This window comes from Oratosquilla oratoria, chromosome 23 (assembly GCF_046742065.1).
Source record: "Oratosquilla oratoria isolate Oo_2021 chromosome 23, ASM4674206v1, whole genome shotgun sequence".
NCBI lineage: Eukaryota > Metazoa > Arthropoda > Malacostraca > Stomatopoda > Squillidae > Oratosquilla > Oratosquilla oratoria.
This window is the reverse complement of record NC_134799.1, coordinates 46,026,328-46,050,461: the sequence shown is the minus strand read 5'-3', so window position 1 is coordinate 46,050,461 and position 24,134 is coordinate 46,026,328. Positions and strand designations below refer to the sequence as shown.

At 38.1% G+C, this 24,134-nt stretch overlaps 1 protein-coding gene across 14 annotated transcripts in view; it reads right to left on the bottom strand.

Annotated features, from left to right (window-relative positions):
* LOC143038100 (protein timeless homolog) overlaps positions 1-24,134 on the bottom strand; it is a 106,911-nt gene that overhangs the window by 61,239 nt on the left and 21,538 nt on the right. For 5 of the 14 annotated variants that reach the window (XM_076207056.1, XM_076207058.1, XM_076207062.1 and 2 more), the window contains exon 3: positions 11,003-11,152. The exons of 8 other annotated variants lie outside the window; for them this stretch is intronic. Coding sequence is in view for 1 of the 6 variants with exons in the window: in XM_076207068.1 (XP_076063183.1) it covers positions 7,305-10,946 (3,642 nt within the window). In the remaining 5 variants the exon portion in view is untranslated. Of the gene's footprint in view, positions 1-3,674; positions 11,153-24,134 lie in introns of those variants that run through there. One more of the 14 variants, XM_076207068.1, reaches the window with a different exon arrangement.

Genomic DNA, 24,134 nt, shown 5'->3' with positions numbered 1-24,134 from the left:
ATTTACTGCCAAAATATACTAATAAATATATAAATATACATATATGTATATATATATATATATATACATATATATATATGCAAGCAATCACATCACCGTGATACAAAAATGCAAAATAACAACAGGAGAAGGGAAATTTTTAGACAGTAAGTACTTTCATATATTACATCTTCAGACTAAATAACAGAGATACAGAGTTGTGTTTAAATATAAGTATCAGGTGGCACCCATAGGGGGGGAAGGGGGGAGACAATACAATGTGAGGAGGGGGGATGACCTTACCTCTATCGACCTGACCAGCACATAAGGCTCAATCTGGCGGAAAGATCTTGACCATTTGGGTTACCAATTTATCACATTTAAAATGACCATAGCTTAAGTTTATATATTTTATCAAACATGCCTGATATTAAGCAGGATTCAATTATATTTCTTTTTTGTAGGCTTTTTCCTTTGGCTAAAATTGTTGCCTTAGAACAATCAATGTGATGGTTGTATAATGCTTATGTTGAAATAATGCATTATTTTCCTGGGCTAACATCTACAGGTACTCCTCGTTTAACGACCTACTCTGTTAACGACAACTCGGAGTAACGAAGGGCTTTATGACGTCGTTTAACGTAAATCTCCTGAAGTTACGACGTCGTGTACGATAATTAAGTTGGCTGAGGCAAATTTGTATGATGTTATAAATGAACTTGTACGGTGGATATTAGCTGTGAGGTAAAGTGTTCTGAAGCTTAGGTCTACATTACCATCCTGCAAGCTGCAAAAACTACCTGGGGTACAGTGTATACCGGTAGTGGTAAATTTTTAGTTTCAACCATCGGCGCAATATAGCAATAGAGAATTAATTACTAATTTGGTAAATTATAATGTATCAACGTAATATGCAATTTTGTGAGCGGAAATGAAAAAAAAATGCTAAAACAGATTTCGTAAGTAACGATGTCATGTCGGATGAATGGTACACCATGTTTGTTATGATAGATGCCGATGTCGAAGAAATGAGAGGATGATAAATTAATTCGTCTAACCTAAACTAAACTAACCTAACCTGTGTTTAATAAATCATTACCTGCTAATTAAATGTCATCCGGCTCGTCCTCGTTGTCGTCGTCGTTGGCGTCCTGAGCCTATGCTACCGACTTCGTTCATTAGCATATTTTCTTGTAGCAAGGTATTTTTTACTTTCATTTCCGCCCACAAAATTGCATATTACATCGATACATTTTAATTTACAAAATTAATAATTAATTTTCTATTGCTATATTGCGCCCATGGTCGAAACTAAAAAAATACCCCGGTATTCAATATGGAATGTCAGCATACGCGGATTTGGTCATATACGGTAATTTTAGGAACCTAACCACCGTAAATAAACAGTAAATAAAGCTTTAATGTACTGTATAAAAGAGGGAAAATACATGAAAATAAAGATACATGTATTGCTGGACATTGTACATACAGTACACGTACGTATATGTATACACTTTTGCTTAACGACCAATTCGGTTAACGACAGCGCGCTGGTCCCAATTTTCGTCGTTAAACGAGGAGTGGTTGTACATGGAATATTTTGAGAAATATTTATTACCAACTATTAAAGATGAAAAAGTTATTTGGTTCAGATATGTAGACAATCTTTTGTGTTTCTGGCCTAATAACCTATCTATTGATGATTTCCTTATTAATCTAAATTCAATGGTACCCTCCATTAACTTCACTCTTAAGATAGAAAACAAAAGTCTAAAGAAAACATACCAATATTCTTTTCTATGTTCATCTTTATTCCAATCACCACATCAATGTAAAAAGATCAGTTTTTATTTCCATGTACTTGAGAGCTTACAGGATTTCAGATCCTGAATTTATTGATGACGAAATTAGAACTATCCGGAATATTGGGGAAAAGTTAAAATATCCCACTCATATTCTTAATCAATGTCACAATACCACCAAGAAATGCTTTTACAAAACTTGCAATCAAGAACAAGGAAACCGAATCTCATTAAAGACATTGACAGATTGGAAAAAGTACAACAGCGAGCCACAAAACTGATTCCAAATATCAAAAATAAATCATACGAAAATTGACTAAAACATATGAATCTGTTTTCACTAAAACAGAGTAGACTCAGAGGTGACTTGATACAGGTCTTTAAAATTCTAAGGGGAATTGACAACATCAAAAGTGACAAAATTTTCACATTGAATGAGAATCCGATGAGAAACAATGGTCTCAAGCTGTCCGGAATTAGATTCAATTTGGAAGTGGGTAGAAACAACTTTGCCAACCATGTAGTTAATGAATGGAATAAACTTCCTGCAGAGGAAGTGCAATGTAGTTCAGTTCGAAGCTTTAAGAATCATTTAGATAAACACCTAAGCAAGATGCTGTAATGATTATAACCTATTTTATATTGTTTGTTTTTGTTTTGTTATCATTTGCTGGTTTGATTCTCATTCATTATTAGTTATATGTCAATTTATTATTATTTACTATTTACCTGTTTGTTTATTATTTAGCTATACCTATGCATTTATTTATGTATTTTATTTGTTATTTACATTAATATAGTTTTTATTCATTCATCTATTATTATTTTGATTTTCTTTTTTTGCATCCCACCTAGATATGGACCAAAAGGTCTCCTGTTGGCATGCTCCGCCTTTGTAATCCTTTAATACATTTGTTCTTCCTTTTCATGAAAATTTTCTTAGTACTGTCAACCTACTCAAAAAATTGGATATCAAAGTAGCTTTTAAATATGACCACACCATTAAGAAAACTTTAATTAAGAACAGCCCTCCTAACAACTTTAATTAAGAACAGCCCTCCTAACAACAACGGTGTGGTCTATAAAATTCCTTACCAAGATTGTAACAAATTTTATACTGGACAAACTGGGAAAAACTTGGAAACAAGGATTTCCCAACATACATATAGTGCGAGATCTGCCCAGGAAAATAATGCATTATTTCAACATAAAGCATTATACAATCATCACACAGCACACAAAATAGTGGCTTGAACATATGTGAATGTGCGGATCAAATTGTTTCTAACTTAACAAGCATTGCAGGCAGAATAAGACTAATTTCTAAAAAGGCAACTATGACATCAAAGATGATTTTCCCCAACCCCTAAAAACACAATTTTTTTTAATAAAAGTTAATATAACTATGTTAACAAGGATTTAATGTACTTTGGGTGCTATGACTTATGTTCTAGAAAATCTATCGACACAAAAATCACTTGAATAGGGCTTACCATTCAAGTTACGAAATTTTATATATTTGTCCAGGCATGACTCAGTATTTTTGGCTGTCCCATATATATAAATAAAATAAAATAGAAATAAATTGGCTGGTACTGTCTCAACTTCCATCCAATTTTCCTAAAAAGGTGTCAAACTGATATGTGCAACAAGCTCTTTTAAATGAAATATGAAAAATTGATCTTTGAAATATCACCTATTCATAGACTACCTCTACCAGCAGATACAAAATTGGCTCTCAAGTCACTTTGGAATGACATACTGTGCTGTTTTTTTGGCAGAACAAGAGCTGGACAGTATGGGATGAGATGTTCTTTGTCTTTTGTGTGTTGACTGCATCTGGGGCATACATGCACACACAAAAAACAATATGGGGAATTATACTTGGATATATAAATTTGAACACATTTTATTTATTCATATTTTACAAACCTCAAACTTCCAAATATTCAAATCATGAGAGTATTAACTTAAACTTCTTTGACTATCTTGTAAATGAAACATACCAATTATTTGGATAAAACCATAAGACTCAGATTTTAACCTGATGAATGCCAGGTCAAGTCCATTAATCTTGTGACTTAATATGAAAAATCTGCAAAGGTACGTAGGTGTGTGTGTGTATTTACCTAGTTGTATTTTACGGGACGGGAGCTATGCTCATTGTGACCTGTTTTGGTATCTCTCCACGTCCAGTTTAGTTTTAAACTTGTGTATAGTTCTGGCATTTACTGTTTCACTGTTCAGCCCATTCCAGACATCGATCACTCTGTGCGGGAAACTGTTCTTTTTCAGGTCTCTTCTGTAACTGTCTTTCTTTAATTTCTTTGCATGTCCTCTTGTTTCTCTTTTGTCCCATTTTAATAGGTCATCTCTATCAAGAACTTCCATCCCCTTCATAATTCTGAAAATGGTCAACAAGTCGCCTCTTTCCCTTGTCTGCTCTAATGTTGACAACTGTAATTTTTCCAATCTTTGTTCATATGTCAAATTTGATAGTGTGGGCATCTTTGTTGCCGCTCTTTGGATTCTTTCTAATTTAATTGTTTTTCTTTGTGCTGGGTGCCCACATTGTGTGTGTGTGTGTGTGTGTGTGTGTGTGTGTGTGTGTGTTTCACTAGTCTTAGATCAAATATTGGATTCATGATCAACTTCTATTACCCTCCTAGATGAGAGCTTTGAGTTTGTATATAGTCTGATCTATGAGTAATGCTGTGACCTCTCTCTCTCTCTCACACACACACACAATTCCTTGTCCAGAGTTGGTGTGCTAGCTCACAGTGCAGTGAAACTTAAATTTTCAGCTCTGGCCAAGACTCAAACTCAAGATCGCTGAATTAGCAGTCAAGCACAGTACCACCACACCATCAAACCATGTACGTGTGTGTATCTAACCTTGCCCCATGTCAAACCCAATCCTCCCAGCTCTAATGTAATGGCATAGGTACAACCTGTTTGTCAACTGAATTTGTAACCCTTGGAGGAACCATGTTGTGTCATGACATGCAAAAAAAAAAAATCACACTCCTGGCTTTCCGGCAAATCCCTAGTGACAAATTTATGAACTCTAATAAAGTGATTATGATTTTAATTATTAAGAATGAAGTAACATCTAACATATGATGACACTCAAGCGGGGATAAGAGTGAAATACCTTCCCATCTGTGTTTTCCCATGTGTCCAAACTGATGACAACCATTTTCTGGATACGGCTTGTAACATGGAACAAGGGATATGACAAGGTTACAAAACATTTCTGAGTACATCATTCTGTAAACCATATATATATATATATACATATATAAATATATATATATATATACACACACACACACACACACACATTATATACAACAGAATTATGGAGGAATGCAGAATGTAAACATAAAAATGACAGGCAACCAGTAGATTAACTTCAATCATTTTGATTGGTCTAACAAATATTTTCATATACACAGATAAATCAACCTGGCATTCACAGAACAAAAACCTTTCGACTACAAGATTGTATGAGATAATCCTCTAACATATTGATGCTCATGTAATTATAAAGTTCTTCCTAACATATAACATGAATAAATACAAGCTGCAACAATGACTCCCTCCCCTTGACTACCTTTCCAATGAAGCACCTACAGCCCTTATTTTATTTACAATTGCCACCCCATCAAAACCTTTACTAGTCAAATAACACATTAATGATAGCTACAGCCTGTCACACTACAGTGGACAGCCAATCTCAAGTGGCAAACCTTAAAGAGAGACCTTAGGGCCAAGGGTGTGTTCTCTTTTGCAACACTTGCATGTCCCACCCTCATCCTGACATGCCAAGCTTTGGTGTATGGTTACAAAGGTGTTACACTGACTATATGCATACTGCAAACCTGACTGGGTGCAAACATACTTTGTGATTATATACAAAGCTTTACTAACACCTATTTTTCTGTGTCCACCCTAGGTATTTTAACTCAGGTCACTTGCAAGTGAAGCAAGAGCACAATACCTGAGCCACCTGGGGCTCAGATTAATGAGGACAATGAGAAAAGTACACATCTTCCTCTGAAATATGTGTGAAGGGCACAACAGAGAACATGTTTATTTCCTTCTCTGCAGCTTTATCCACTCCACTGAATAGTATATTTTTTCATGACTTCATTATTTACAGTACTTGTCAAATAATGTGGGCCCATGCTTTCCCACCCTGCTTATCAGTGAATACATTGAGGAATTTATATACAAGAATGTGTTTAGTTTACATTTTAATACTTCATACGTTTGCCTTACCTCAGGGTTATTCTCCTTCAGAGATCTTGCAGTTGTCCATGGATTTGACTCTAAAGTATATTTTATAATCCCCAAAGCCCTTATATAAGTCTTCTTTGGACACTATGTACTAGGTTTCTGGGATGTATCTCCAGCCCTCTTCCCTCCCGAAATTGTGCTATGTATTTCTTTAATTCCATGGCCTACCTTCTTTAATCTATAATTTTGGCAATTACTTCTTTAGTTAATATCTTTGTAGGTGCCATGGTAAAGATATAGCCCACAGGAAAATGAAGAAAACCAGTGTGACAAAGGGCAAGTCCCAAAGAGAATCTGTGCATACTCTATTCACAGCAATGTGGGAGCAACTTTGGGTCCTCCCTCATGCTCTGCCAGCCCAGCACAACAGCAGGGGGATACCAGATCTTTCTACATAATTTCACTTCAAAAATGTCTTCCTTTTTTCACCATAAATATGTAGCCAGAAAGGGTAGGGGTGTGCATACTTTTGACAAGTACTGTATTGTGGGATACCTGTACATTTCCTGTAAACTCGTATAATCTTATCACTAATGAGTTGACTACCATCTCATTTCTAACCACTCTAGCAGTCTGGTTTAGAATGATGTTGGCATTATACAATGAGAATTCAGTGACCAGCAAATTTCAAGAGGAACACTACATATGAGATATGTATTACACATTAGAAAGATAAACTGATGGGAACTATAATTACACTACATACAAAGTTTTGCAATAATTTGTACTGACATTGGTTCTGTTGAACTCCAAGAGGCATACTCATGGATACTACTGACTGACATTCTTTCTAAATGAGCAGTACATCTTCTACAAAAAGAAATGTGTTTAGAGTGTCACATTAACATTTACACATTAATCAGGAAATCATTTGTCTAATTTTTTGGTCATAAATCCTATCTATACAATTTAAACAACCTCTAAAATAATTAAATCTTGTAAGAAATCCTCCCAAATAAAAACAATATAAAAATATTGCCACTGCCTACATAGAAAACAAACTCTCACTTCCATTTAGAAAAATCAAATTAACATTCAATAATATACACACATTTTATGGTACATAGATTGAATTAATCAATAATAAGTTCACATGTTTAGAGAGCAAACAGCAAGAAGGAAGGAAGGAAGGAAAGATGGAAGGATGGAAGGAAGAATGGAAGAAAGGAAGGAAGGAGGAGGGAGAAGATTATTCTCCATATTTTTCAGTTGCACACATGCCTAAAAGAACTTGAATTTAACTATGAGTTTCCTTTCTCCTTTGCCCTTTTTTCCTGACGCTATAGAATTTTTACTTGTACTTAATGGCCTTTTTAAAGCTTTTCTTTGACTGACTGGCTCTGATGTAGTAACTGTGGTTATACATGAAGAGGGTTCTGTGACTAACTGGGAATATATCATAGATTCCTTTTTGACGCTCACGAAGCACCGAGACAAAAACGCCTTCAGCTTCTCACTATCACTACTAATGTCTTTCACTGTTGCATGATTAATGTTATAGTTTTCTGCTAACTCATTAACAGTCACTTCACTACTACCTACATTTTCTCCTTTGGACATTTGAACCAATTGTTTCTCAACAGGGGTTTGGGTTTCCATTACTGGTTTAACTGTATCAAAGCAAAACTCAATTTGACATTTACTCTTGTGACTACTTTCCTTAACCATTTTGGCTGCACTTACATACTGTTCCATTTTGCCTGCTTTCGACTGCTGTATCCCTCTTACATTTGATTCCTCTAGCTCCAGAGTACTTGTACCTAAATCTGCCCCTTGAATTCCCAAGGCATCCATTTTTTTCTGGCTTGCCACACCAGTTATTTCAGTCAATCCAGCACTCACTGTGTCCACTCGTTTCAGTTCTGAGTTGCTGCCAATTTCAAGCTCTCCTGTCATACTGATGTTCAGTCCTCTTTGTTCAGCTGTTTGGTTGCTTTTTTTACTCTGTTCAGACACACTAGTGCTTGTCCCTGACTGTTGTATCAACCCTTCTGATATCTTCATTTCTCCTTGATCTACCATATTATTGTGCTGTACTTTCATGTCTATATCACTAGGCTTTCCAAGCTGACATACACTCACAATTTCCATAGCCTTTGAAGCTTGGACTGGACTTTCAGATTTTACAACTTTGACTGGACTGTGCTTGGGTGATGTTGTGCTAGTAGCTTTGGTTAGGCTTTGTCTACATGATTTTGCACTACTAGCACTAACTGGACTTTGCTCAGGTAATCTAATACTACTAGCACTAACTGGGCTTTGCTTTGGTGATTTTACATGGGTAGTTTTGACTGGGGTCTTATCAGGTGATTTTGCACTGCAAGCTTTGATTGGGGTTTGTTTTGGTGATTTAGTATTAACAGCTATAACTGGACTTTGTTCAGGCAGTTCTGCACTACTAGCTGTAACAGGACTTTGTTCAAACGATTTTTCACTACTATTTGTTACTAGGTTTTGCTTAGATACTGCACGACTACCTTTGATTGGACTTAGTTCAAGTAATTTATTACTTCTAGCTTTGACTGGGCTTTGCTTGCATGATTTTGTACTACTGGATGTAACAACTGGGCTTTGTTCAGTTGATTCTCCACTACTAGCTATAACCAAGTTTTGCTCAGGAGTTTTTGCATTACTAGCTTTAACTGGCCTTTGTTTAGGTGATTTTGCACTAGCTTTGAATGGGATCTGCTTATGTGGTTTCAAAATAATCTTGAGTGGATTTAGCTTTGGTGTTTCTACACTATAATCAATGGATGATAACTGATCCAACTCTTGTGTATTATGAACTACACAAGGTGACAAGAATGACCTGAGCTCATTTTGGTCTTCACTTACACTATCAATTTTTTTTGGTATATCACTGTGTTTCATACCTCTTTTCTTAGCCACAACTTCTTCACCATCTCTATTTTTCCTTCGTTTATGAGATATCTTATTGCTACTCCTTTCCACATCCTTGCATATAAGTTCAACATTTGTAGAGTTCCTCTCCAAATCTTGAATCTCATTAGGGTCATCTTTTGGTTCTGATAATATTGTGATTTCACTTGTTCTACTTATCAACCACTTCACTGCAATACATTCCATACTAACTTTACATGAAGCTAAAAATGCTTCCAGTTTATCTTTATCCTTTCTTATTCCACTGATGGTGTTTGCACTAATATCATATTTCAAAGCCAATTTCTTAACTGTTTCTTGATCAAAGCCTGCCTCTTTTTTCCTAGAGAATTTTTGTATGACACTTAGTCCCAGCTGGTTAGATTCTTGGTTAATTTTTTCATCTGACACCTGTTTTTTTTTGCTTTCTTCAATATGCTGCTCACTCCCCTTGAGAGCAATATCTATGTCCATCACAGGAGATATCTGTTTAACCTTTTCTTTACTTTCTGTTGATTGATCATTTTCAGATTTTCTCAAGTGGTTAACATTTGTATCCTGATGTTCCTTCACATTTCTTACACTGTCTACTGGTGTACAAATACTTTTTACACCAAATTCTTCAACAACTTCTTGAGGTAAACTTGACTTACCTTCCGACTGACTTATTGTACTAGATGCTTTCAGAGTAACATTGTTAGCTTTTGCCGTTTCTAATTTTTGGGGATTCTGAAGTACCTTCATTTCATTCAAAGGCAACTTTGCAGCCTCAGTATCTTTCAAGCATGTCTTTAATGATTGCAACGATTCTTTCTCCAGTTTTACAATCCATTTAGACATAAAGGCTTCAAGCTTCTTATTGTCACTGTGAATATCCATGGCTGTGTTAAGTCCAAGATTTTGTTTAGCTGCTAATTTCTTAACATAATCATACTTAATACTATCTAACTTGGCTGAGCTATTCTTCTTAGCTCCTGATATTTGAATTGGATGCAGAGCAATTTTTCTTTTTTTACAATTCATTTTTAACTCTGGTGAAAAACTGACACCCCTTCTGTGGAAATTAAATTTAACTTTGAACTGTCCTTTGGGAACAAATTTTAATTCTGACAATGATTTGTCTACATGCACTTCTTCTAAAGTCTTCTTATTTGGACTAGATTTCTTTTTCTCCAAAAGAGTTGCCTGATTGGGTGGTATGTCTCTGCTATCTCCTTCCTTGACAGGCACTACATCACTTGATTCATTAAATTTACTAGTTGACACACTCAGTCTTTCATTATCACTTTCACTTTCAAAAACTTTCTTCTTTGCAGTATAGTTTCCTTCATTTTGTGAAAACCTTTTTCCAATTTCTCTTCCATTGTGAAGTCTGTATTTGCTTTTCAACTCTGTTAACCATTCACAAGAATCACTAAAACCTTCCTCACTACCTGTCACTTCAACAAAGGCTTGCCTTGCCTTTTCAACCAAGAGACTGGCTGTTACTGGATGACAGTTTTCTCTCATAGACTTCACCCAACTATCAAGAGTTTTGTCTAAACCTAAAGGTAACAATGGTTTTAACAGATTTCCTTGTTCTCTCTTACACTGTATTGCTGTGGTACATTCAGAACCAGCATGAGCATCATGGATTTGTTCCTTTGGATTTGTTTCCTCACTTGATACAGCATCATCTTGACATGAGCTAGTAGTACCTGAATAAAGCTTTGATTGTTCAGAAATATCTAATGGCAAAAGACTGACTCTTAAGTTCTTCACTAGTGAAAAATTTTTTTTACATTCAAACAAAGTTGCCTTGAGTTTTTTATCTGTACATATCTTATGTGCTGTTGAATAGCCTATATTGTACTCGGTTGCTAAAGGCTTAAGTCTTGCACCACCTGCATATCTACATATAAGTTCAGTTTTTTTCTCTGGTGATAAAACAGTCTTTTTGGCAACTGAATTTGGGGTGTCACTCTGCTTACGTGTTGGAGTCATACTAACACTTTCCTTTACAAGATAACAAGTGGAAACTCAAATCTCTCTCCACATACAACAGATAAGTGAAGACCAGCCACCACGATGTATACTGTGCTACTGCTGGGTAGGTTATCATGGTCGCTGAGAACTTATGATACAAGTTGTAGATGCCATGAAGTTGAAGGGGATGTTACTCCAATGTGCACCATTACCAATAGCTGGACCTGGAATAAACCAGATTTCATCCTACAGTATACTACTCTAGTCATTCAACAAATATATACGAATTCTCAAAGCATTAAGCAAGAATAATATATTAACTGCCTCAAATATACTGATTTATATCACGATCAAATGAGAAAAAGGAAACCTTTAAATATTAAAAAGGACCAACTTCAAATATGCCCTTCAGTAATGGTGCACACTTAAATATGAGAATCTAATCTAACATGAACCAATGATAGCAAGGGGGGGGGAGAGAGAGAGAGAGAGAGAGAGAGAGAGAGAGAGAGAGAGAGAGAGAGAGAGAGAGAGAGAGAGAGGGGGGAGAGGAGAGAGAGAGAGAGAGAGAGAGAGAGCGAGAGAGAGAGAGCAAGAGAGAGAGCAAGAGAGGAGAGAGAGAGAGAGCAAGAGAGAGAGCAAGAGAGGAGAGAGAGAGGAGAGATAGAGAGAGTGAGAGGAGAGAGAGAAGAGAGAGAGAGAGGAGAGATAGAGAGAGTGAGAGGAGAGAGAGAGCGAGAGAGGAGAGAGAGAGCGAGAGAGGAGAGAGAGAGAGAGCAAGAGAGAGAGCAAGAGAGGAGAGAGAGAGGAGAGAGAGAGAGAGAGAGAGAGAGAGAGAGAGAGAGAGAGAGAGAGAGAGAGAGAGAGAGAGAGAGCAAGAGAGAGAGAGAGATAGTGAGAGTGGAAAGAGAGAGCGAGAGAGGAGAGAGGAGAGAGAGAGCGAGAGAGGAGAGAGAGAGCAAGAGAGGAGAGAGAGAGCAAGAGAGGAGAGAGGAGAGAGAGAGAGAGGAGAGAGCGAGAGTGAGGAGAGAGCGATACTAAAGCATTAAACTAAGCTCAGGCACTTTAGAATGGATTCAATCCACTGTAACTACTTGTATGCTTTTCAGTATACCTAAGAAGTTATATTAACTTTATGGTCAGTTTCTCCCAATCAACAGGAGCTGTTTCCATAATGAGAGTAACTTTCCTCAGACCTCTTGATACAAGTGTACCTTTGTCATGAATCCCATTTTTATGCTTCTACTTGATCATATATATATATATATATTTTTTTTTTTACAAGATTTAGGTCAAACCCTGTACCACATGTTTTTATCATTAATGGTGTATGTCTCACTTTAATCTAGACCAGGGGTTCTTAACCTTTTTTTCTCCAATTCCCCACTTTTTAGTGAGTCAACTCTCCATTTCCCACCACAGCATCGGTCTTTGACAAATTCGATTTTAACCCATGGTGTTTAGTATGTAAATAAACGCTTTGCATTTTTGTGCCATTTTACGGCCCTTAATTTTTGTTTGCACGAAATGTGACAACAAGAAGACACCAGAAACATACAAAAAGAAACAAAAACACATCAATTAAAAAAAAAAAAATAAAAAAATAAATAAATAAATGGTTCTTCTGTTCCACCGGTCATTCCCCACTTGGCAACTCCACAATTCCCCACAGGTTAAGAACCACTGATCTAGACCATCTTGAATCTTTAGCAACAACTACAAATATGGGTTAATAATTTTTCACAGCCTTTTGACATACATCTCAAGTCATTCCATCCCAAGACAAACTAATCTTTCTATTCATGATGGGTCAGCAAATGAAAAAGATACCTATTCTAATCAATAAGATCACCATGAGTCCTAGCAGCCACTTTCCTGGTGGAGTGGTGTCACACATCAGCAAAGAAACAATGCAGCAGCAGACTGATAACATGCCAAATGAAATTGAAGGCAACTGATGGTCAAGCGAATAACACTGAAGCAGCAGCAGTAGTAAGTGTTCTTTTATTATGATGGGATTAGTTCAGATGGTTTGGCTCCCTTAGAGGAGAGGTAACATTATCATCTACAGGCATCCTGTTGGCAGATAATACATGCCCACACTACCATGATGCATCACATGCAATAACACACATCTTCACAACACTGGCAACACAAATGAACGCATTACATCTGGGGTGGAAGGCTTCTAGCAGGAGCCTGGGGAGATATCAATTTTCTTCATTGTTCTAGTGTTCTGAGAATCTTGCCACAAGCAGATAAGCAACAATTAGCTCTACATTAGTTGCAAAGGTGGAGTAAAGCCCTGCTTCTCCTTGATGGTCCCCCTACCATAAAGCCTCAACACTAGCTCAATAAGATAATCTAAAGGAGGCCATACTAAATTCTGTAAAGTATATCATCAGAATAAAGGTACTGATGCAATGAAGCCTCTCATTCAGTAAGTCCCCACCTTTAGCTGAATAAAACTGTTTTGCATTGGTCAGGAAAAATCAGTAATTTGTTGTTGTTGTTCCCTAGACTGTCTGGCCGAGTAGTCCCATCTTCCTGAGGAATGCCATGATTGGAAAAAGGTTTTCCCACAAATCCCTTTCAGTGTATAATGTGTTGTTGATATGCATGATCGTATACAATACAATCTTCTATAATGTGGTGAAGTGTTACATTCTGGGCAGTTGTCTGCAATGCAAGTTCTTCTGGTAGGTTAGTAAAGCTGGATGGTGGCTGCATTGCAGTCTGGCCAGGTGGACTGTCCTTTTGGGGGAGAAAGGATTCAGAGGAATGGATAACAGGGGGGTCTGGCATGAAGCAATGTACTGTCTTTCAGTTTGTTGATGGAGCAGTAAGTGATATGATTATGGACATGCTTCTGAAGGCTGGTGGTTGTAGAGGAACAGAAGAGAGTAATTGTGTGTGATATAGGTACTTGGGTGTTGTTTTTATGTTTCTTGGGTGTGTGTGGGTTCTGCAGCAAGTGTATGTGTGTTTCTCATGTCATGGTGATCTTTGACTTTGCGAATTTTTGCTTCATGATGTAAATGGCCCATTGATGTTGCATTTGTGCAGTCTGTAATTGTTTCTAGGACTTCGTTTTGTATAGTCTGAGGGATGTTATGGTGTGTCTTTGTGAAATTAGGGGCCCAGACAGGACTCGCACTATTCATCACTAAGCATATGCATCGTTTGTATACTGTAGTATTAGTTTCTTTGTTTTGTCCAAATGTTGTTCTTCCAATTGATTTAATCACATCAACCTCTTCAATACAAGTCAAATTCTTGCGTGGAGCATTGAATGCCTAATGTACGATGCATCACACAACTCATATCATAAAATACAGTCACTCCTGTATTACTCATTCTCTTTCACTTTGAGTAATAATAATCACACAATACATGATCAAACCAGTTCACAGAATTTGGGGGTCACTTAGCTACAGCTACAATATGAATATAATCAAGACACCGATGCTGGCTTCCTTGCATACCCACTTGCACCTCATGACGCCTACGTAGGCGTCATTGTATGGAAGAGGTTAAGTCTAGGAGTGCACTTAATCCTTATGTTTGTATTGTGTTGTTTGAATGACATGGATGTATCATATGTTACACCAAGAATCTTGGGTGTATTTACCTAGTTGTATCAAACGGGAAGAGAGCTATGCTTGTTGTGACCTGTCTTTGTATCTTTCAGCATCTAGTTTGTTCTTAACCTCTTCACTCCGGGGCACATCGCACGTCTGGCAGCATTAGCTGCCCGACGTGCGATGTTGCGTCATAATAATCGTATTATAAAAAATAAAGTCAGTACTCAATTGTTCGTTCTCTTTCACCTGTATATTTTGATAACTATAGAAAATTGATGAAGCCAGTTTAGAGAGAATGGAAATTACGTAGGTACGACTACAATAAATATAATCAAGATGGCGACGCCGGCATCATCGAGTACCCACTTGCTCCTCATGCCGCCTACGTAGGCGTCACCGTATGGATGTGGTTAAATTCTTGTATAGTTTTTGCACACTGTTACCTCATCCAATTTGTTTCAAATATCTACCGTGATCTGTGTAGGAAACATCTTTTTCAGATCTCTTCTATAACTATCCTTTCTGAGTTTCTTTTCATGTCCTCTTGTTTTTGTTTCATCCCACTTTAATAAATCTTCTCTATTGAGGACTTCCATCCTTTTCACAATTCTTTAAATGGCCAGTAGATCTCCTCTTTCTCTGTTGGTAGTTCCAATTTGGACAATCTTTGTTTGTATGTCAATTTAGAGTGTTGGTGCCATCTTTGTAGTTGCTCTTTGGATACTTTCTAATTTCTTTACATTCGTTTTTGTGCTGGGTGTCCATAGTGTTGTAGCATACTCCAATCTTGGTCTTCAGTGTGACTAATATTTTCTTTACCATTTCCTCATCCATGTAGTCAAAGGCCACTTTCACTGATCCTAGTAAATTGAAGGTTTCTCCAATTATTTTGTTGATATGCTTGTCTGGTGACGTCTTTGCTGATAATTACTCCTAGGTCCCTTTCCGAGCTAACTTTTTTACTTCCTTAGAACCAATTTTATATTGCCCTGATGTTCTATTTTTACTTTTTTCAAACTCCATCATACTACATTTCTTGGTGTTGAAGTTCACTTTCCACTTTTGACTCCATTCCCAGACTTTATCCAGGTCTCTCTGTAGTGATTCACAGTCTTCCTCTGCACTAACCTTCATTCGTAGCTTTGCATCATTTGCAAAGAGCTTCATATAACATTCCACACCATCTATTTCATTTATATATATGGCAAATATTATCGGAGCCAATACAGAACCTTGGGGGACTCCACTTATCATTTCTTCCTAGGTCGAGTTTTTGTCTCTAAGTACATACCGTATTTTCCGGCTTAAAATGCGCACCCATGCACACACAGATAGCGCGCACCGACGTATAACGCGCATGCCCGATCGCATTTGTCTATAACGCAGTTTTACCTCAGTATTTATATCATGTGAACGAGGTTACATGGAGAAGTATTTTTCATTGGCTAGAGCCACCACTGGGAAATCTGTTGATTCACTAAATTAAGTGTCAGTTTAGGCATCAATCAGGACACAACTAAGAAAAAGTCGGAACTACATGTACCGGTATATGACTCATGTTGTGCGTTGGTCCCTTATTACTTTGTAGCTTAAATACTTTGTTGGAAATATGATCTAAAAAAGTTTATTGTAAGTAAAATATACAGAAAAACTTCGGGATTTTTACAGAAAATGTTCATTTTATATCTTGAGGAGATAATTTGTCTTTACCATTATCTTTATTTAATACTGAAACAAACTACAGACTGTTTCGTTTTAGCTTTGAACCTGCAATGACAGTGGTGAAATAGGACAGTCTCTCATCGAGGTGACGTTTAGTTAATATAACTCCCGAAAGAGGGTGTTGTAGTCGGGTGTTTGACACGAGTTTATGAACGGCTGCAACGGAATTTGTACCATACCTAAAGTGAAGCAACAAAGCCAACATAAAAATTCAAACTAAGATGCTGTGAAATGGGCAAATATCATGAATATTGATCGTGTTTCATGGTGTTTAGGCCTATTTAAACATGAAAAATAAGATTCGATAGATACCTACCTATACCAAATATTTATATATGGTGGCCCATGCTGGCGTATTCTTTCATGTCACCATGGCTGTCCTTCTTGTTCTCACGGAACGTCACGGAGCAATGTGTCTCCCGACTTTGTGACGGCCAACATCGTCACGTTGTTGTGAAAAAAATTACACAGCCGCAGAAATTTTATCGTAGGCCGTAGATAATGCGCACCACCGGATAACGCGCACCCCCCATTTTTAGGCCCTTCCAACGGAAAAAAGTCGCGCACTATACACCGGAAAATACGGTACATATACCAAAGGCTTTTTTTCCCCACTTACATGGGATGTAGCCAAAAGACAAGGCATAGAAACCACTCCCACCCATTCCATCCCCTACATACTCCACTCCCCTCTACCTTCTTCCCCCCTTATCTTGGCACCTCCTGGATGATGGATCATCCCTGCATCTTGTCCACTGCCCTGGGTCAGAAGCAGTGTCGCAAGACACAGCACATCCACAGCAAGGCCGCTTCATTTATTCAGCGACCCCCCTCTCCGTCCTCTCATGCAGAAGAGGAGAGGACGGGGAGTAATCCCTTTGGGCTCATCAATTTATTACTCATACATACTCCCTCACCCCCCATCCCCCACCCACTCCCACTCATGCATCACAGCATCCTCCATACACAACCATTCTCCACTCGCCCCTATCTTCTGTCATCTCCTGTCCTTCCTCAACAGGCATTCCTCTCTTTCCCAATGCCCCTTTTACCCATTCATCCATCTCATCCTAGGATGCCCCCTCATGCTCACTCCTTCCACCTCTGCCTTCCACACCTCTTTTACTAATCTTTCTTTACTCATTCTTTCCATGTGTCCAAACCATCCCAATACTCTTTCATCAACCCTATCTCCCAACTAACTTTCCACCCGTTTTCCTCCTCACCTTCTCATTTCTCACTCTATCTAGCCTAGTAACCCCTATCATACTTCTCAGACATTTCATCTCAAACAGCCATGGGGACATAACACATCCCTGACGAAGTCCCACCTTTACCTCAAACCATTCTCTCTCTCCATTTCTAATCCTAACACAAACTTTACTATTCTCGTAAAAACTCTTGACTACTCTTAACAGCTTTCCTCCTATCCCATATATCTGCAATACCTCCCACAGTGCCTTCCTGTCTACCCTGTCTTAAGCCTTTTCCAGATCCATAAAAGCCCAAAAAACATCCTTACCTTTTCCTATAGCTTTCTCATATCTGTCTTACCAAAACAATCTGATCTACACAACCCCTACCTGTCCTAAAACCACACTGTTCCCCACCAATTACTCCCTCTGTTCCTCTTCTAATCCTCTCAATCAAGATCCTCCCATAAGCCTTCCCAACTACACTCAACAAGCTGATCCCTGAAACTACTACACTCACACTTGTCCCCTTTCCCTTGTGAAGCGGAACTATACAGGCACTCCTCCAGTACTCTACCCTCTCTTTAAACAAACATACCTCACCAGCCAGTCCACCATAACTGTACCTCCTTTCTTCAGACATTCTGCATGGCATCCATCCAGACCAGGTGCCTTACCTGCTCTCATCATCTTAACAGCTGCTTTCACTTCATCTTACCTTATTTCTCCTCCATTTTCCTCACTCATCACTTTCATTTTCTTAGCGTTTCCCACTGCAACTACCTTTCCCTCCCTATCCTCCTTCACATTTAGCAATTCCCTAAAATACTCTGCCCACCTTCCTCACTGCATTTTCTTCCATTATCATATCTCTATCTGCACCTTTTACCCCCTCCTCTCTACTTGATTCACCTCCTCTTCCTCTCTTAATTTCTTTCCAAAACATCTTTTTATTACTTTCAAAAATTTGTGTCATAATCTTACCCCATTTCACATCTGCTCTCCTCATGGCTTCCTTTATATTATGTTTAACTTCCTCTCTCTTTACTTTGTACCTCTCATATGATTCCCTCGTCCTAATTTGTAGTCAATCTATGAATGCCAGCTTCTTCTCTTCTACACCCTTCTTTGCTTCCTCATCCCACCACTCACTATCCTTCCTTCTAAACCTCCTGCCCTCCTTGTTCCACACACCATCTTTGCACACCTTGTGACTCCCTCCTTGAACCATCCCCATTCCTCCTCCACTCCTAGTTCTATTCTATCCTTCACTCCCTCCCACCCCTCTCTCAGCTTCTTCTTATACTCTTTTTCCTTTTCTTTCTCATTTAAGCAGTTCACTCTAAGTACCTCCCTACCTTCTGCCCTTTTCCTCTTTCTCCACCCATTTTCTACTCTCAATTTACCTTCCACCAGAAAATAATCTGATATTCTCCCACTCTCTCCCCTTAGAACATGTACATCCTTAACTCTTCCTACCACACTCCTGGTCACCACTACATAGTCCATTAACAATCTATCAGCCATCCTTCCATCCACCACCCTCTCCCATGTGTACTTATGCTTGACTTTCTCCCTAAACAATATTTGGTATCATCAACTCTCTTTCAAGACACATCTCCACCATTAATTCTCCACTACAATTTTTAACTGGAACTCCATACTTCCCAGTCACTCTGTCTATTGGTTCATTTCCTACCCTAGCATTAAGGTCTCCCAAAACACTTACATTGACATCTCTCCCTAATCCCTCTATGCACTCTTTTATAACTACCCAAAAAGCCTCCCTTTCCTCAACGCTCTTCTCACTACCAGGCCCATACACACTTACAAAAACCCACATCTCCTTTCCCAGCTTCAATTTCATCCACATCAACCTTGATGAAACCTCCTTCCACTCCACTACACGCTTACTTATCTCTTCACTTACTAGTATAGCCACCTCTTCTCTCCCTCATCCCCTCTTCACTCCTGAGTACCTCCCAGCTACACTCCCAAACTCACACTTGCCCTTCCCTTTCATTTCAGTTCCACTCAAAGCCAGCATATCCATCTTTCTTGCAAACATACTGCCTATCTCTTCCCTTTTACTTTCATCTGTACTTTCAACCAGTACCTTAGGGTACTGGTTGGAAAACTCCCAGACCCTCTTATGCCTTTACTTTTTTTTTTAGAAATGTCCCCTTTGGGCTACAGGTAGCAGGACTCCTAATTGCATCCCCCATCCCATTTTTTGTCGCCTCTTACGACTCGAATGGAAAGACTTGGTGGTAGCATTCTGTTCCCCCACAAGGTAGGCAAAAAAAGGAAATGAATATTCAGAGAAATGGTACAGGACAGTAACAAGGGGTTGGGGGACAGCATAACGGAGGGACAGTCATAGTATAAAAGTGTTATTTATCTATGAACATAGTTTTCCTCTATCACAGACAAAATGATGTGTGGCTCTGGTCTGTAGGGGCACCCCATATAGGCCCTAAAGTATCAACTGCATGCTACTCTGCCACAATAACAAGCAGCCAATACCCCAGATGGGGTACCAATACCCCAGACAGGGTATACATTCTTTTAATATCCAATTTGCAATTCCATCCAGACTGTGATTTTCTGACATCAAGATTTATTATTTAGTCTCTTATTTCCTTCTGTGTGACATTTATTTCTTTCATTGGGGGATCTTTCTCTGTCCTTCATCCTAATTTTGTGTACTTTCAATTGTACAGATTTAAAATGTTCATAATTTCAGCCATTTCTACATCTTCTATATATTCATCATCCCCTTGATGCAGCTTCACTATTTCTTATTCATCTTTTAGTTTACCATTCACATAACTGTAGAATAGTTTAGGCTGGTTCTTGCATTTTTCTATTATGTCTTTTTCATAGTTTCTCTTTTCTTCCCTACATATTTATACATATTCATTTCTTAGGTTGATATATATTTGCAACTTGTTTTTTTCCCCATCTTTTCCAAGCTTTGTCTCTTTTATCTTTAGCCTCATATTTTTTTTTTTGTAACAGCACTTAATGTACACCCTTTCTTGCTTCTGCTTTGGTACGTATTTGTTTATTACCTTTTTATAAATTTCTTTTAACATGTTCCATTTCTCTTCCATTTTTGCTACTTCATTAACCATTTCACTACGGGACTTAAATCTCGCGGGCAGCAGCCAATGCCAGCCGTATGTGTCGTAATAATACTCGCATCATAAAATATAGTCACCGCTTATATCGATCGTTCTCTCTTTCACCCACGAATTTTGAAAACCACAGAGAATGGGATTCAGGGCACATTTGGGAGAATGTAAAAACACAGGGGCAACTACAATATAATCAAGACGCCGATATGGCAGCGTCGCGAATCCACTTGCTCCTCATGACGCCTATGTAGGCGGCACCGTATGGAAGGGGTTAAGTTTTCCCAATTTACATTTTGAAAGAATTTTCCAAGTTTCTCAAATTCAGTTTTGTTGTACATTAGTCTTCCTTTTTTATGTTTCTCATTTCTTCTCAAATCAATTTGTTATTTTAGTTCAAACTCTATTAGTATGTGGTCATTTCCCAACTGGTGTCTTGTATTCCATTTTATCCACAATTTCAGGCTCTGACATAGATATTAAATCTAGTCTCAACTGTTCTTCATTGTTTCTATATCTGGTATTCTCCTTTACCCATTGAGTCATTGTGTATTCAATGGTCATATCCAGTAGTCTTCTCCACCTTTCACAGTCATGTCTTCCAAACATATTTCTTTTGAGTTAGTCACCCATAATTACAATGTTTTCTCCTTTCATTAATTCAATTAATGCATGCTTTGTGTCTTCCAACATTTTGGAATGATCACTCTCTATCCAAGAATATGTTTTTTTGGGGGGGCACATATATTATTACAAATTTTCTACTTTTCATGTCACTGTTTTCAATTTTTATTATAGTTTCACATTATTTTTTTTTTTTTCTTCTGTTATCATTCCACTTTACAAGGGAGAAGGGGACAAGTGTGAGTGTTTCAGAGGGATCAGCTTAAGTGTAATTGGGAAGGCTTATGGGAGCATCTTGAATGAGAGGATTAGGAGAGAAACAGAGGAAGTAATGGGTAAGGAACAGTGTGGGTTTAGGACAGGTAGGGGTTGTGTTGATTAGATTTTTGTGGTAAGACAGATATGTGAGAAAGCTATAGGAAAAGGTAAGGATATTTTTTGGGCTTTTATGGACCTGGAAAAGGCTTATGATAGGGTAGACAGGAAGGCACTGTGGGAGGTATTGCAGATATATGGGATAGGAGGAAAGCTGTTAAGAGCAGTCAAGAGCTTTTACGAGAGTAGTAAAGCTTGTGATAGGATTAAAAAGGAGAGAGAGAGTGGTTTCAGGTCAAGGTGGGGCTTCATCAGGGATGTGTAAGTCGCCCTGGCTGTTCAATTTATACATGGATGGGGTGGTGCAAGAGGTGAATGTAAGGGTAGTAATTCAGGAACTGGAGATGATTAAAGAAAATAGAGAAAAGTGTGAGATAAGCCAGTTGTTGTTTGCTGGCGATGCTGCACTTGTGGCAGGATCAGAGGAGGGATTAAGGAAGTTAGTGACAGAGTTTGGGAAGGTGTGTGAAAGAAGGATGTTGAAGATAAATGTGGATAAAAGGTGATGAGATGTACAAGGGGAGAAAGTGGCAGCAGACTGGAAGTGAGTATTAAGGGAGAGAGACTGGAGGAAGTGGATAGTTTTAGATACTTGGGTGCAAATGTGCCAGGAAAGGGAGGAGTGGGGGTGGAGGTAGAATGTAGATTGAGATAAGCAAGTAAATGCCTTGGTGGATCAAAAAGTGTAATGACAAATAGACATTTGGGAATGGATACTGAAGAGATTTTATAAAGGAGTGATTGTGTAGATAGCACTGTACAGGGCAGAAACATGGAGCATAAGAGGAAAAGAGAAGGAGTTTGAATGTGTTTGAGATGAAATGCCTGATAAGTATGATAGGGGTTACTAGGCTTGATAGAGTGAGAAATGAGGTGAGGAGAACAGGGGCGGAAAGGGAGTTGGGAGATAGGGTTGATGAAAGAGTATTGGGATGGTTTGGACACATGGAAAGAATGAGTGAAGAAAGATTAGTAAAAGAGGTGTGGAAGGCAGAGGTGGAAGGAGTGAACATGAGGGGGCGACCTAGGATGAGACAGATGGATGGGGTATAAGAGGCATAGGGAATGAGGGGAATGACTGTTGAGGAAGGATGGGAGAGGACAGAAGATAGGGGCAAATGGAGAATGGTTGTGTATGAATGATATTGTGATGCATGAGGGGGAGTGGGTGGAGGATGGGGGGTGAGGGAGTATGTGTGAAAAATAAAGTGATGCAGCCTGAAGGGATTTCTCCCTGTCTTCTCCTTTTCTGCATGAGGGGACAGAGAGGGGGGGGGGGGTTCACTGATTTAATGAAGTGGCTTTGCTTTGGATGTGCTGTGTCTTGCAAGCTGACCCAGGGCAGTGGACAAGATGCAGGGATGATCCATCATCCAGGAGGTGCCAAGATACGAGGGAGGGAAGAGGTAGAGGGGAGTGGAGTATGTAGGGGATGGAATGAGTGAGAACTGTTTCTATGCTGTTGTTGTTGTTGTTTTTGGCTACCTCCCATGTAAGGGGGAAAAAGCCTTTGGTACTGTATACGTATGTCACATTTAAGCCTTTCTTAGTCAAAAACATGACTCCACCCTGTTTCTCCTTTCTATTTTTTATTCAATGGTTGTATAAACCTTGTCCAACAGTATTAGGTGGTAGTGGAACTTAATTTTGTCTCCACAATTCCCATTATGTCTGGTTTCTCTATTGCCAGATAGACATTTAATTTGTTCAGTCCTGAAGTCATGCCATCTATGTTGGTATATGTTATTTTTAATTTTTTCCTTTCTCTCTCTCTCTCTTTTTTTTTTTTTTTACATATGATTTTCTCAGCCTCAGGCCTAGTACTCTCCAAAAAAACTCATTCTTTTCGATCTCCAATCTTCTCTCGTTTTTTTCATTAGCTTCATTTCTTACTGTCTTTTCCCTCTCTTTTTCCTCATTGCTCATGTCTTTTTTTTATCCATACATTTTTACAATTTTCACTATTTGCCAGCTTTGCGGTTTTTTATAGTACTTCTACTTTAGTTTGATTATTAGTGGTCTATATTTTTTTTCTTTAGAGTATTGTCCCATCCTATGTACTTCTATTTCTTTGTCCATTACTTGTCCCTCCTCTTGTATCTCTTTCAGAATTTCTCTTCCTTTTCTCTTTGGTATCTAGGTACACAGTTTTTCTTTAATACCATAAACTACAATACACTTTTTTTTTATCCACTGTGTCTCTGACCCAATTATCTTTTTTCCTTAATTACTTTAATTACAGTTTCTTTAGTATTTTCTTCCACTTGTTGCTGTACTATTTCTTTAAAATAATTTTTTAATTTTCTTGTTCTAATTTCTACTGATTTTTTATTTCTTGGAGATCTGTCTCTTTGTTTCTCCAACTTTCTCATTCACCACTTGTATTTGTTCTTTCACTTCATTTTTCAAAGCCTCATTTTTGTTTTTATCTTCATTTTTCATTCTTTTATTTTTCACGTTTAATTCCTTTATTAGATCATTAAGCTCTCTGTTAGTTTCAGCATTAGATTTTTTTTATCTGGTTCACCTCTCTGTACATTGCCCTGTATTCAGCTTTCAGATAAATTAGTT